The following is a 13,896-nucleotide window of genomic DNA, read 5'->3' as shown; positions in this document are numbered from 1 at the left end:
TAAATTTCCAGCTCAAACGGACCTCCTAAAAACAACTAGTCTGCATGTGTGTGTTTCTTTTGATCTGCATAAACTCCTTCTTCCTCATCCTCATCTCAGTACTGGAAGCTTTCTGGGAGCTGGAGTTTACAGGATCTTTATAACCTCCAATGTGATATTTTTCAGGACCTTTATTTAAGGAAACATAATAAAAGACAGGAGATGTTAAAGGAGTGTTATGTGTATATGAGGTATGAATGATATTTTGCCTAGAGTGATTTCAATGAAGGGGTTTTGGGGGTTTAAACTGAATGGACTTATATAGCAACCACAAGCCTTCAGAAATGTAGGAATGATTAAGTCTTCTTCATTATGAAGTGAATAATACCGTTTCTCTCCTGATGGGGCCACCACCTTTCCCAGTTGTCTCCTCCCACATGATCCTCCCTCATAATACCACCCCCAGGGTCAGGATCAGGTGGCCACATGAGTGGAGACTCTTGTCGGGGAATTAGTGATGACTCCAAAGGATTCATCACAGCACACACAACTTCACTACATGTTCTATTTCCGAATCCATACTCGGCCACCAAAAATCAGCTCAAATGTTCCTCTTTGTAGTTGATATATCCAAATGCCCCTTATGTGTGACTCTAATTAGCCTTGTCCTCCGTGACCTTGGAGGAATCAACGCTTCCCCTTGCAGTACACATTCACCTTAAACACAAATTTAATCCACAATCTTCCACATAGAACTCAATTCTCCTCGATTTAAAACCTCAACCTTCCTTCCTCACGCCACTCATCTCTTGAAATCACTTTTTCTCATAGCCACCCGATTTCTGTACTTATTTGCTTCTCACTTTCTATCCAAGCAGCCTCACTTTCAGATTCACTGAGATCATTTGTTCCACCCTTTAGTAGGCCCGACAGGCAATCCGCCAGTACATTGTCCCTACCTGGTATGTGTTCTATCTTAAACCTGTACCTTTGTAGTTTAGTCACCAGTCTTCACAATCTTGCTGCTAAATGCATGCCTCCATCTGGCGTCAAGACATGCATCAAGGGCTTGTGGTCTGTTTTTATCATAAATTCCATTCCTCACAAGAACATTCTGAAATGCTGCACTGCCCATGTACAGGCGAGAGCCTCTTTTTCTATTTCTGAATACTTTCATTCACTTCCTGTTAAAGTTCTTGATGCATGCGCAACTACTCGCAATTGACCTTTATCCTTTTGCAACAGGGTTACCCCCAAACCATAACTGCTTGCATCCACTCCTACCACACATCCTTTACCACTCTCAAAACGCTTAAGTGGTAATGCGAACTTCATATCCTCCTTTATTTCCTGGAAACATTTTTCTTCTACTTCTGACCATTCAAACACAAAACACTTCCTTAATAACTTTTTCAAGGGCTCTATTTTGTGTGCAAATAACTGAAAACACATCTCAAATAAAATTCAGTCAATCTGAGAAATTATCTCAGCTGTTCCTCATTCACAGGAGAAGGTGCTCCTTGAATAACATTGGTATGATTTTGTTTAGGTTTCATACCTTCTCCTGAAATACTGTGTCCTAAGTACTCAACCTCTTTCACTCCAAACTTAAATTTCTCTGCTGTTAGAATCATTACACCATCTTCCAATATTGCCAACACTTCATTAAGAATCCTGTCACGCTGCTCCTCATTCTTCCCGTAAATTAATATATAATTTTGGAATGCCACCACTCTGAACAAATTATAGATAATTCTTTGAAACACTGAAGGGGCACTTGCCAAACCAAATGACATTGGCTTAAACTCAAACAAGTCATAAGGCGCTATGAAAGCTGTCAGTCGTTTTAAATTCTGATGAAGCTTCACTCGATATACACACTCGTCATATCTCAAGTGCTGAATACCTTGGCGTCACCTTATAATGCTAGCATTTCTTGTAAATTCTGTAAGGGCGGACAATCAGCCACCACAGATTCATTACCATTCCTCAAATCTATTCACATTCTTACCCTCGCATCGGATTGTTTTGTCAAAACTACTAGTGACATCCATTCCGCACTCTCTATAGTTTCAATTCCATCATTTTTAATAATTTCCTGTAATAGGAGATCCAATTCATTCCTAGCTGTAATTGCTACCTGTGGTAGGTCAGGAGGAGATAGACTAATATGTGCCATTTTAAATGTTTTATTACAAAAACAATAAAGAAAATGCCTAACTTTCCCTATCCTAAGCATGTTCCTACTGTGATGAATCTGATGGTATCATCACTCCTTTCCCGTTGATGACCTCTCCCCTTGTGGCCAGGGGAGGGCAGCCACTACCCGATCCTGATCCTGGGGGCGGCTATATGAGGGAGGATCACATGGGCGGAGACAGCCTCCGGGAGAATATAATTGCACCATTGAATGAGACATGGTATACCAATGCTTTAAGTGGGCTGGGGCTAGCCGGGGCTCGACTCCCGAGCCGGGGTTCTGCCGGAGCGCTCCCCCGACAAGCCCCAGCCATGCTGACACCTGAGGCAGCCTGTGTAGCGGCTTCACACGAGTCGCCTGCAGGTGTCAGCACTTCGGATTAGAAGAAAAGAAAAGGTATGGCCTTTTCTTTTTTTCTAAACCGAAGTGCAGACACCTGCAAGCAGCAGGTGCAACTTTGCAGTGCGGGCTGCCTGATCACTCGATCACTCTGTTCTCTGAAACAGGAGGAGGGCTGGACTGCCCAGTCCTCCTTTTGTTTCTGAGTAAATAGCCATCGACCAGCATGAAGCCCCTGGGCTCCTCACGCTGCGGATGGCTATTTACTCGGAAACAAACAACAGGAGAGCTGAGCAGTCCATCCCTCCTCCTGTTTCAGAGTACAGAGCCATCAGCAGCAGGCAGCACTTTCATTCAAGGAGCCTGTGGTAAAGCATTTCACCACGTGGCTCCTTGAATGACAAGGCTGCCTGCTGGGTGTGAGCTGCAGCACACTGGTGTCACACATTTGGTGCGCCCTTAAAAGGAGGGGCTGGTAGCTTCAAAGGTAATCATGCCAGTGCGCCCCATCTCTGCTTCTTTTAGCCGTCCCCACCCCTTAGGCGAAGGGGGGGCTCTCGATAGGGGGTGTGCCCTAAGCACACCAGTACTTAGGCCACACCCCCTAACGAGAGCCCCCCCCCCCCTCAATTTCTAATCCAAGTTAAAGCACTGGGCATGGTACAACAGCTTCGTAGTATAACATAACAACACAAAAAATAACATGACATAGCAAAAGCATAACATGTGAGCCACTACCCATAGCTCTCAACTCACACGCTTTTGGCGGTTGTCACCCGCCTTGTAAAAGGCTGACTCACCCGCCAAGCCTCCTGCACGCCCATTCATTCCAATGGGCGTCTCACCCGCCAAAAACAAAATCGGGTGATTTCACCCGCCATTGCAACACAAATGGCTGAGAGCTATGCTACTACCATGACAGTCAAAATAAATGTCTGCACGCTGGTGAATCTAAAGAAGCATTTCTGGGTAATATACATATAAAGCAACATTGTTAGGGGGGGGCATGGCTGACATTTTCCATAAAGAGCATGTAGTGATAATATATGTTGAGAGAGGAGTGCTCCAATCCTTAAACTATAGTGCAAATGCTGTGGTCGTGAATTCCGCACAGAAGATTAAGCACAGACTTCCTGATACGTCACCAAATAAACAGCCGTGGGCATGCATTTGCGCATGGGCAGTGCGGGTTCAGCTAGCGCCACACAGTGGAGAGAGTGGGGAGGCCCTGCTACTTTTTCGTTAGGTTGAATCACAGGAAATGGTGCATTGTGTTTCCACCGATATCACAAATGTCTATGAAAACCACTAGTAATAAGATACCTTGGGATTCCTGAAGGCACTTGTGAAATTGAACAGTCAAGACTGGGCTGTGTTGCTGTGAAAACACACAACTGGTGAAGGGCTGTTGGAAAAACCTCTAGAGCAGTGGTCTGCAACCTCTGCCTCGCAGATTTTTTGGACTAAAATTCCAATCAGTCATAGCCAGCTTAGTCATCAGTGAGGAACCTCTGGAGTTGACAGAAACATGTGGCGAGACCACTGTTCGAGAGGGACAGAAGCAATGGTGGATGACCATCAACAGTGCTACGATATTGCTGCCAATACCAGAGGGCAGGGTAGGGCGTGTAATGAAGAACCATAACAAATAGGGGTTCTGTGGCCACGGCTGCCCTCACCATTTGAACCCCATTGTCACTGTCACAACTGAGACATGGACAGAATCAGTAGGCCTTTTGTACAGCTCTCCAAATACTGTAAAATGTTTGCTCTGCATATGCTATAGGATGCGAAGCGCTGCATTGGTTTATTAAGGGACACTCTGTGAATGTGCTGTGAGGCAGAAGGTGGTTCGCTACTTGCGACGTAGTCCATGTTGTTTGTAAACAATATGCAAACGCTGGAATGTTGGCAGTTCCACTGAAGTCTGGTACTGGGCAATAATGTCTGCAATAAGTCACTCATCCCAACATTTCATAATCATTAGATGTCCTTTGTCTCTCTCCTAATTTCAAAAGGGACATTTTAACCTCATAGTTTAAAATGTCCTAAAAGCAACAATGCCCCCTTTGTCAGACCATTACAGGTGGTAATGTCCTATGGGCCTCTTTAAATGCCCTCACTTCGCTCTGGCCGTTAACTCATGATAATGCCCTCTAAATGTACTATTAATTCCGGTGTTCTTAAGCTCTTGTTCATCTTAGTGACACTGATACACTCAAAGGCTGCGTTAGGGCCTTTCACTTGAAAAGGACCTCAAGCCTCAGGGGGGCACCCCGCTACTGCCCCCATGTTGTCAGTCAGCAATCTGATTAGACAGCAATATATTATTTTTGTTCAGGCGCTTAATATGTGTGCTTAGCAGGGCTCGCCTTACAAGCTGTGTATACAGAACTGTTATCACTCCTCCACAATATATATCAATAGAAGGTAGATAAATGTGACAACAGTTAATCTCGACTAATAATTCATCAAGAAAATATCAATTTATTCAAAACAATACATTCAAAACAAAATTACATTTTGACAAATACATGTGCATATCATGTGTTAAACATAGCATAAAACACTAAAAATAAAGTGCTAGTGACAAAGATTCCTGTAGTTGAGTTGCAGGTTGTCTACAGCTATACGCATATATCATCAAAGCCTCAGGATAGGTTTTGAACGTACTATTCAACTGTGGCTGATTCCAAATATGATACAAATACTGATCTAATCCAAAACAATTAGCTAGATCTTGCTCTCGACATGTTTCAGTTCACTACTGTAGTATGGAACCTTCTTCAGGAGAAAAATGTAGGGTCACTGTTACTTTATGGCTGATCTCTGTTGATCTTCCCTGCTTTGTAATTAATACTGCGCAAAATCAGGATGACGGTTGACAAACCATAAAAATAGGTATGAGCTTTTGTATTTGTATTTGTATTTATTTTAATTTATATAACGCCTTAATCCAAAGCGATTTACAAGAGGAACAAGTTAATACAACAAGCAATAGTTAACAATGAATCTAAACCAGAAAACAGTACAACGAACAATTTCCATTTATGATGAGGCTAAGTACTAATAGAGGGACAGAGGGTAGGAGGAGAGGGTGGAGGTGGGTTAGTTGGTAAGAGAGGAAAGAATTGGTGCTAGGGGGGAGAGTGGAAGAGATAGGATTTTAGAGAAGTGCGAAATAAGGGATAGGAGGTGATGGTGCGGACGGGAAGAGGAAGGCGGTTCCAGTGGAAAGGAGCAAGAAGTTGGAAGGAGCGGAAACGGGGGATGGAGTAGAAAGAAGGAAGAGATCTGCAGAACGGAGAGAACGAGAAGGAGTATAGAAAGAGAGAAGGGAGAAGAGGTACAGAGGGGTATGACCATAGAGGGCTTTGAGGACTAGGTAGAGGAAGTTAAATTTGAGCTGGGAGTGGAATGGGAGCCAGCCTAGTGAGTTAAGAGAAGAGGAGATGGAGTTGTGTGGTGAGAGGAGGCAGAGGGAGCGAATGGCTGAGTGGTAGACAGATTTGAGGGGAGAGAGATGAGAGGAGGGGATTCCAAAGAGAAGAGTAGAGCAGTAGAAAAATCTGGAGAAGAGGAGGGAGGAGATGAGGAGTTTAGTAGCTTGGAAGTTTAGGAAAGGACGAATTTTGCGGATGTTGTAGAGGTGGAAACGGCAACATCTGGCAGTGAGGGAAATGTGATGAGAAAGAGAGAGGTGGGTGTCAATGTGCAGACCCAGGTTACGAGCATAGGAGAGAAGGGAAGTTGGGAAGGAGGAAAAAGAATGCAAGGAGGAGGGCAGGGAGGAGGGAGTGTTGGCAGGGAAGAAAATGAGTTCAGTTTTATCTGCATTGAGAGTAACCTATAAGCGATAATATCTGCTTCCAGGGTGGGATAAAAAAGCTTTACCTCATCTGTAGAGTGGCTGCAGTCTTTCAAGAAAAAATCGAGGATCTTCACTAGTTCTTCAGAAGTTTAGTAGTCCCAAAATGGACCGTTTACTCTGTTTAACACATGAAATGTATATGTATTTGTCAAAATTTAATTTTGTTTTTAATATATTGTTTTTAATAAATTGATATTTTTTTTATTAATTATTAGTCGAGATGAACTGTTGTTACATTTCTCTACCATCTATTGATATATATTCTATCCACTCCCAAACTTAAGGTAGGGATTTCACGGTCTCTATTGTGTTATTTGGGATTCCCTCTCGTTATACGTATCACTCCTCCACACCGGCCACTTGCTGACAAGAAGATTGTATAGCTTTTCAGTGGGCATTTAGTGTTTCAGCTCCCTGCTGGCTCGCCGTCTCGTGATAATCAGCGGCTATTAACCCTTGGCTGTATTTCTTTGGCTCCATTATAGTGTATGCACCCCATGACTTTTTTCAGCTCTAAGGAAAGCGGGCCCCACACCATCATGTTTAAATGGGCCCCAACACATTTTCAGCCTGTCCTGAATATACACTTCACTCAACTAGCTCAAAATTAAATGAACTGGTAGATTGAATTACTGTGTAGGATGGCATTAGGGCATGCATGTGCCGCAGCTAAAAGTACCCCATGACATTCTTGAAAAGATTATCTGAATCCCATGAAACTTTGGGAATGACGGAGAGGACACAGGGGGAGGGCTTGATTTGTTGTATTTTATTTTGATGTTGTGTAGCGCTGGCCCTACCCAGTGTGTCTCGAAGCGCCTTATAGGCTTCAAGGTTTGAAACGGTGAGAGTTGAAAAAAGAAGTTACAAAATATTTTCATGAAAGGATAGATAGGAAGATTAGCACTGAAGCTGAGCTTCAAAATCATTGGCCATGTAAATTTGTTAAAACTCTCCAGGAAGCAAGTAATATTGCAAAACAAACATTGTGCCAATCTTAAATTGCAGTTACTAAACATGGACACCATCACCAGCCATCCCACATGCCCCCCATCCCTGCGACCCCCACACCCTCCCTCCATACCTGCCTAATCTCTGAGTTTTCCCCGGAGATTCCGGGTTTTTCGCCATTTCTCCAGGGAAACCCTGGAGTCTCCAGGTTTTCGGGTCCCGTCCAATCCTCCATCCGATTGGCTACCGCATCGGTCTTTTGCAGCCAATCGGATGGAGGATTAGATGGCACCCGGAAACGGCGCAAATGCAGTATTACCGTGTTTATATTGCTTAAACTGTCGTTCTTTTTGTCCAGTTTGCCTTATGTTTTAGTCGCCCTAAATTGAAGGGCGACTAAAACATAAGGCAAACTGGCCAAAAAGAATGAAAGCTGAAGCAAAAAAACAAAAAAACGGGGAATACTCCTTTCATTCCGGTGTCATCATTAATGTCACCGTATCGAAAGCAGTACCCATTTTTTTCAGCTTCTGTTCTTTTTGGCCAGTTTGCCAGGGCTCAAGTTGAGGGTACACGTTGGTAGACGGAGTCCACCCACTTTTTTCAGAGGGTGGGCTCCCCCCCAGCTAAAATGAGAAACATTGAAGGACCTCTTTGAATTCATGAATAAGCCGACCTCAGGGATTGAACCAGCCATCAGGTATGCAGACTGGACACCTCACCACTGCACGATATATCCTCATGAAAAATAACAAACTAAGGGGAAATGTCCCATTTCGTTACTGTAAGTTCCAGGGAAAACCTTTGCACTGGTTCTTGGAGTTTAAAACATGCACACAATCGACATTTTTAAAAACACTATTTGAAGAAAATATCCTCTCTTAGTTTTCTACGTGTGTTGCTTTTATGGAAGGCAAATGCCATTCGTCCGTCCTATGCAATTTTGGTGGTTATGTCCTAGGACAGTCACGTTTATTGCATTACACTGTAAAGTGCAAACTGTACACGTGTTTGTAATGACGTCTACAACAACCGAGTTTACCTTTTTGACAGGTGGGCGGGGCCGTGTGCAGAGGGACGGAGTCCTTTGTGTCTGGGCGGGTGTTGTGGCCTTAAGGGACGACAGGACGCTGTAGTGAGTTCTAACCGACTTTATTGAATGACAACCGGTGTGGACCCTTCAATGTCCAAGCTCAAATCAAGCACGTACTTACAGTTCAGTTCAGTTCAGGACTTCCCCAGTTGAATCACTGTGGGAAGTATGTGCAGTATGATGGCACGCTGTAAGCTTCTAGGGCCCCATGTAGCCTCCTGTGGCTGTGGTGTTACACCCTAGAAGCTGTGCTGTACAGCTGCTACAAGTTCTCACTTTCTCAGCTCCTCATCAGGAGCAGCGCTGTGGTGCGACCGCTTCATCTGGCGGGCTGCCAGCTCTGAAGCAGGAACGTTTTCCCGCGGAGCGTGGGCTCGCGAGATCACGTTATGTGCGATCTCGCAAGAACACGCTCCCGTGATCGTGTGATGTCCCCACAGCGGGGCATACATCTCAGGGTTTTTTATTTTCAAATGTAGGCAGGTATGCCCCTTCACCACCATCTCTTCCCGTTTAGGAGAATGTGACCAAATTAATTTCTGTAAAATAATAAAACGTAACCCGACTGTGTACACACGCAAACACTTCAAAATGAACAGAGGAATGTGGCACCTCAGAAACCGCCAACGTCTTTCGTATGTCAGAGAGTTGTCCCGCGCATGCGGCTTCAGCAGTTCTTTACGCGCCTGGAACGTCATCACGCTGCGCCACCCATACCCTCGCGCAGAAGACCACAGGCCAGGGAATCTCTTCACCTTTGAGGCAAAATTGGCCAGTGAGTTATGAGTGCATGTCATGAATGCAAGCAAGTCTGTGTCCAATCTGTTTTTGATGCTTTCAAACTTTGTGTCACCAAAGGTTTAATCTACGTGAGGTTTTAGGACCTCCCAAGATCCTGATTGGCTTAGAACCTTAGATTATTACTACAGGGTCTAACAGAGAGATGTTGTGTATGCCAGGCTTTGGCCCTCTGGCACCGTCAAGGGCTTTGCAGCCATAATTTTTTTCCAGGGACACATTCTGCACTTTCTGTGACAATGCCCACACCCAGTGACGTCTTTAGCAAGTGCACTCCAAACCCAACCTTATAAACGGCTACGCTACGGCCCTGTTGCATTTCTATTGATGTGCTACGGCCGGATGCATTTAGAGGGCTCTACTGTGTGATAGCTGACCTCCACCCAGGTTAGTGGCCCTCGACAGAAATCGAGGGCCTATAACAAGGCTTAATGCAGCATAGCACATACTGGAGCCCAATGCTAACGGCTATAACACTATTATAGCTTGCAAAGGGTCGGGGGTACCTTGTCCTTTCCATGACAGACCTTGGTTATGTCTCATTGACCAGTGCCCATGTACACATCACAATGGGAGGCATGGAATGCAGACTTAACAGGCACGTTAAAGCTGCTGCTCCAAGCTCGTTGATAAGCTAGACAGCTGGAAGTTGAGACAAGAGCAAAGCTGAACATATAATGCAGGCTTCTACTCATGGTTAGAGCCTGGATTCCACACTGTCTCAGATTGTTTAAACAGCGGAAGACATGCTCTGATAAAGCACAGTTCGGTAGGCCTCGAGGTTGCTTGTTCTGAAGCTAGTTGGCTAGCTCTGTGCCTCAACAGAGTCCTTGGTACAGGGTTTGCTGAATGCCCAGTAGACCAGGGTGTGCCCAAGGGGGTGTAAACAGTGGGTCGACTCCACTCTCACCGTCCGTGCAGGTGCCGTCTCATGCAGCGGAGATGCCCCTGAAATACACCTTCCACAGGGAACCCTGCATTCTGTTTGGTCTATGGCAGAGCGTGGTGAGCCTTTCACACTCTCTTGGGCTGGCACTGGAAGTAGTACAGCGCCTCAAACCATTGTCACTGTGCCCGTTACCCCGTTACCCACGGTTCCTTTTACCTCACATCTCCCTGCTCTCCTGAAACCGCTCCATGCACGTTTATTGGACTTTTATAAGGCACCACTGCAAGCACTGTCGCTCCCATGACTGAGTTCCTCTACACCCATGTCACTGATTGCAGCGTCCATGATATGATGTGTTATTTATAACACGCTTAATACCCAGAGGTTTCTAAGCGCGGACCCGGGGATCGAAACCTGTGTTGCTCCGTGTCATTTTGCTTCCAAGGCGAGCATGTTGCCCCTGAGCTCTCCTCCCGAGACCATGAGACGTATGAATTGCAATTGCCAATGTGTTTTAATGTGGTTTTAAACTGTTGATGCTAAAAAGAGTATTGTCCATCCGTGCATCCAAACACAGTCACCCATCCATCAATTCAGCCCTAAAACTACACACTCGCCTGTTCATTCACACACACACACACACACACACACACACACACATACACACACACACACACATCCATTCATCCACCCACTTATTAACCCATTCACACAAACTTGACTCATCCTCCATTCTGTTCACCTACAAATACAGGCAAGCATGCACACACACCATTGACCCACCAACATACCCCTCACACACATGCACACACAGACCCATTCATCCATCAACCCACTAATGCGCACACACACACACACACACACATGATTATCTGCTTGGCGGTAATGGGTAAACATGCAGTATTTGGAAACACTGCATGTTTTACGGCTGTGCCAAATTCCGAGTTTTGAACCTGAAACTCCTGAATTCCACCTGCTTTTGTGTGGAGGTAACTGGTTGTAAGGGTATTGGGTATATTTCGCTTCCCCGTGGACTCTGAAAAAATGGGGACTATCTAACGGAGCCGCAATACTCAGAATCATGTGGACTCTTAATGTTACTACATGCTTGCTTGATGCGGCAACAGTCTTTGCATGTTATGGAGCCTCATTAGGAGTTTGGTGGTATTTCGGAGGTAGATCCTCCGAGATAACACCAAACGGATTTACAGTTACTACCACTTGGTCCTGTGGAATTACCACGGGATTACAAGTGGTGGTAGGTGGTGTAAATCCCAATTTTCTGGAGTCCATAGGACTCCATTGGGGCTTTATGGCGGAATTACCACGGGTGGAATTACAAGTGGTAATTCCACCAATGTTTGGAGGAAAAGTGGAGGATTGTACATCCTCCACATTTCCTCAAAAAATCAGCGGAATTACCACTCAGTCATTCATTTCACCAGTGGTAATTCGGCCAAAACGTGTAATTTGGTGGTGCAATTCCGCCAGTGGTAATTCGGCCAACACTTGTAATTTGGTTTGTACCAAAAATTGAGATAACTGAATTAGCTCCACTTTTTTCCCGCACCACTAAACTCGTAATGAATGCCATGGTATTTTCAGGGGGGATACCGCCAAACACGTAATCAGGCCACTTGACTTGAGAAAAAGCCTTAGCGACACTGTGGACATGCTTGTTGACAGTAGCACTGCGTCGCATATTGGGGAGCATAGAATCCTCTTTTTTTGGTATAACGAGGCTGTCTTTCTGTTCTCTCAGGCTGACCACAAGGCGGTGCTCGAGGTAAACGAAGAAGGCACGGAATCGGCCGCATCCACTTTCTTGGAGGGTGTACCGATGGCGCTTTTCCCCGAGTTTAGGGCTAACCACCCGTTCCTCACAATCATTTCCACAAATGACAATTACATTTTATTTGTGGGGAAGGTTACCAAACCACTTGAAAAATAGTGCCATGGGCACCCGCGTCATGAGCAATGACTGTTGGTAAGTATTGTTATCACAGGAGATGGGAAAGTGATTTGGGACTGCGCCATGCGATTTCCTCAGATCTCAACTCTTCGCCTAACTCTGATCTTTGTCATTCTAGAACATGCAACATGTATTTTCACCTCCACAGTCCCATGATTCATAGAGAGACAGCCAACCATTAGGGAAGGCCCAGGCCTTGCTACATTTCCCACTGACCCCCCACAAAGGCTAGAGGGCAGCCACAAGGCAGTCATAGCACAACACCGAGCACGTGCCCCCAATGTCCAGGATATTTCTTCTCTGTGAAAGATAGTGAGCTAAAGACTCTGGGTAAGTCTCTTGTAACCAAGACTAATGTCTGGCAGAGGGACTCCCAGGACTCTCTTTGTTAATCAGCAATATTTTAGTACAGGCCTGAGCTCCAAAACTTAAGAACAGTCGAGCCATACTCACCAGAGCCATGTGGGAGTGCACCTTGAAGGCCAACATCCAAAAAACAGGATTTCAAAAACCTTCTTTGATGTTTGAAGCTCCACTGATGTTTGCATACTTTAAAATTCCCTCGTAATGGCCAACACTGACATTCTGATCACAATTCAAGATCCCTGATTCATGTTGCCAGGGCTTTAAGTGGGGTGAGAACTGTATGGGGAGCCCTAATTTGGGGGCGTGGCTTGCATGATGGGCGTGGCCTGAAAAGTACACCTTTTCCATATGTCTGTTTAAAAAAGAAAGCTTGAAAAGTACACAAACCATAATAAGGTACGCAAAGAAATATACAAATGAATGTAAACATTTATATATTAGTTTGCGTACCTTATTATGGTTTGTGTAATATGCAAGCCATCTTTTATAAACATAGGAATATGTAGCAGTTGCAAGAGGGTTTTAGCATCAATAAATATCACGCATTAATGTCATTATCACATATTGTAGTATTAATAGTATTATTATTACTGTTTGATTCCTTGGCCTGCACTAGTAAACTCTGTTCCGTCACTCCAGTCTGTCCGGCTGTTCCATGTCTGACTTTTACAACCTCTTGTTTCCGTTTCTTCACTAAAAATGTCCCCAAGCCTTGGACTGCACTGGCCATTTATTTTTTGCCTCGTGCCTAAGAGTTTTCATACTCTTGTCTCCTTCCCTACCCCCCCTCTATGCCAGGGAGTGATCTGGAACCACTGGTTATCCAGAGGTTTTGGACTACGACTTCCATGATCTCATTGACTGTGCTTCCTAGGGCTGATGGGAGTTGTAGTGCAAAGCATCTGGAGAGTTAAAGTTTGCAGACCCCTGCACCAAGTAATGATGCTTCCCGTTAAATAAGCCCAGATTTCATTTTTTAAATCGTTTTGGCAGGGGTGCAATACCCACTAACCCTTTGATGCCCGCGGCCCGCTGACGTAGACAGGGTAGGGCCTGTGTGGGCAAGGCCCACCCAAAATCTGTAAATGCCCACTCAGCAGTGCTGTGTGGGAATTAGCAGATGATAATGTCAATGCTGTGGGCCCAACTACATTAGCTTCAGGCCCCACTTGTTAGACAATCCTGGCTACGCCTGGGATAGTGGCAATTGCTTAAACAGGGTGTAAAAACGCATGGAAAAGGTGGAAGCAGGCTCGGATGCTTTTTTTTACACCCTCATCCAGACCTGAAGCTGTAATGATGGCCTCCACGTGCCTGGACGCAAAACAATATTACAAAGAAACCTATGGCCTATGGCCGCTTTTCAAGTGTATGGGCCTCATTATAACATTGCCGGTCCGGTAATAACGGTGTTGGTAGGCTCACTGGCACCATTGTT

General features: G+C 45.0%; 1 protein-coding gene across 1 annotated transcript in view; it reads left to right on the top strand.

Annotated features, from left to right (window-relative positions):
- SERPINA10 (serpin family A member 10) overlaps positions 1–13,896 on the top strand; it is a 134,225-nt gene that overhangs the window by 44,743 nt on the left and 75,586 nt on the right. The window contains exon 5 of the mRNA XM_069638341.1: positions 11,883–12,070. Within this exon, the coding sequence (XP_069494442.1) occupies positions 11,883–12,070 (188 nt within the window). The remainder of the gene's footprint in view (positions 1–11,882; positions 12,071–13,896) is intronic.

Source organism: Ambystoma mexicanum, chromosome 14 (assembly GCF_040938575.1).
Source record: "Ambystoma mexicanum isolate Mex_15411 chromosome 14, UKY_AmexF1_1, whole genome shotgun sequence".
Taxonomy (NCBI): domain Eukaryota; kingdom Metazoa; phylum Chordata; class Amphibia; order Caudata; family Ambystomatidae; genus Ambystoma; species Ambystoma mexicanum.
Note: the sequence above shows the minus strand (reverse complement) of the source record. Positions and strands in the feature narration are given on the sequence as shown.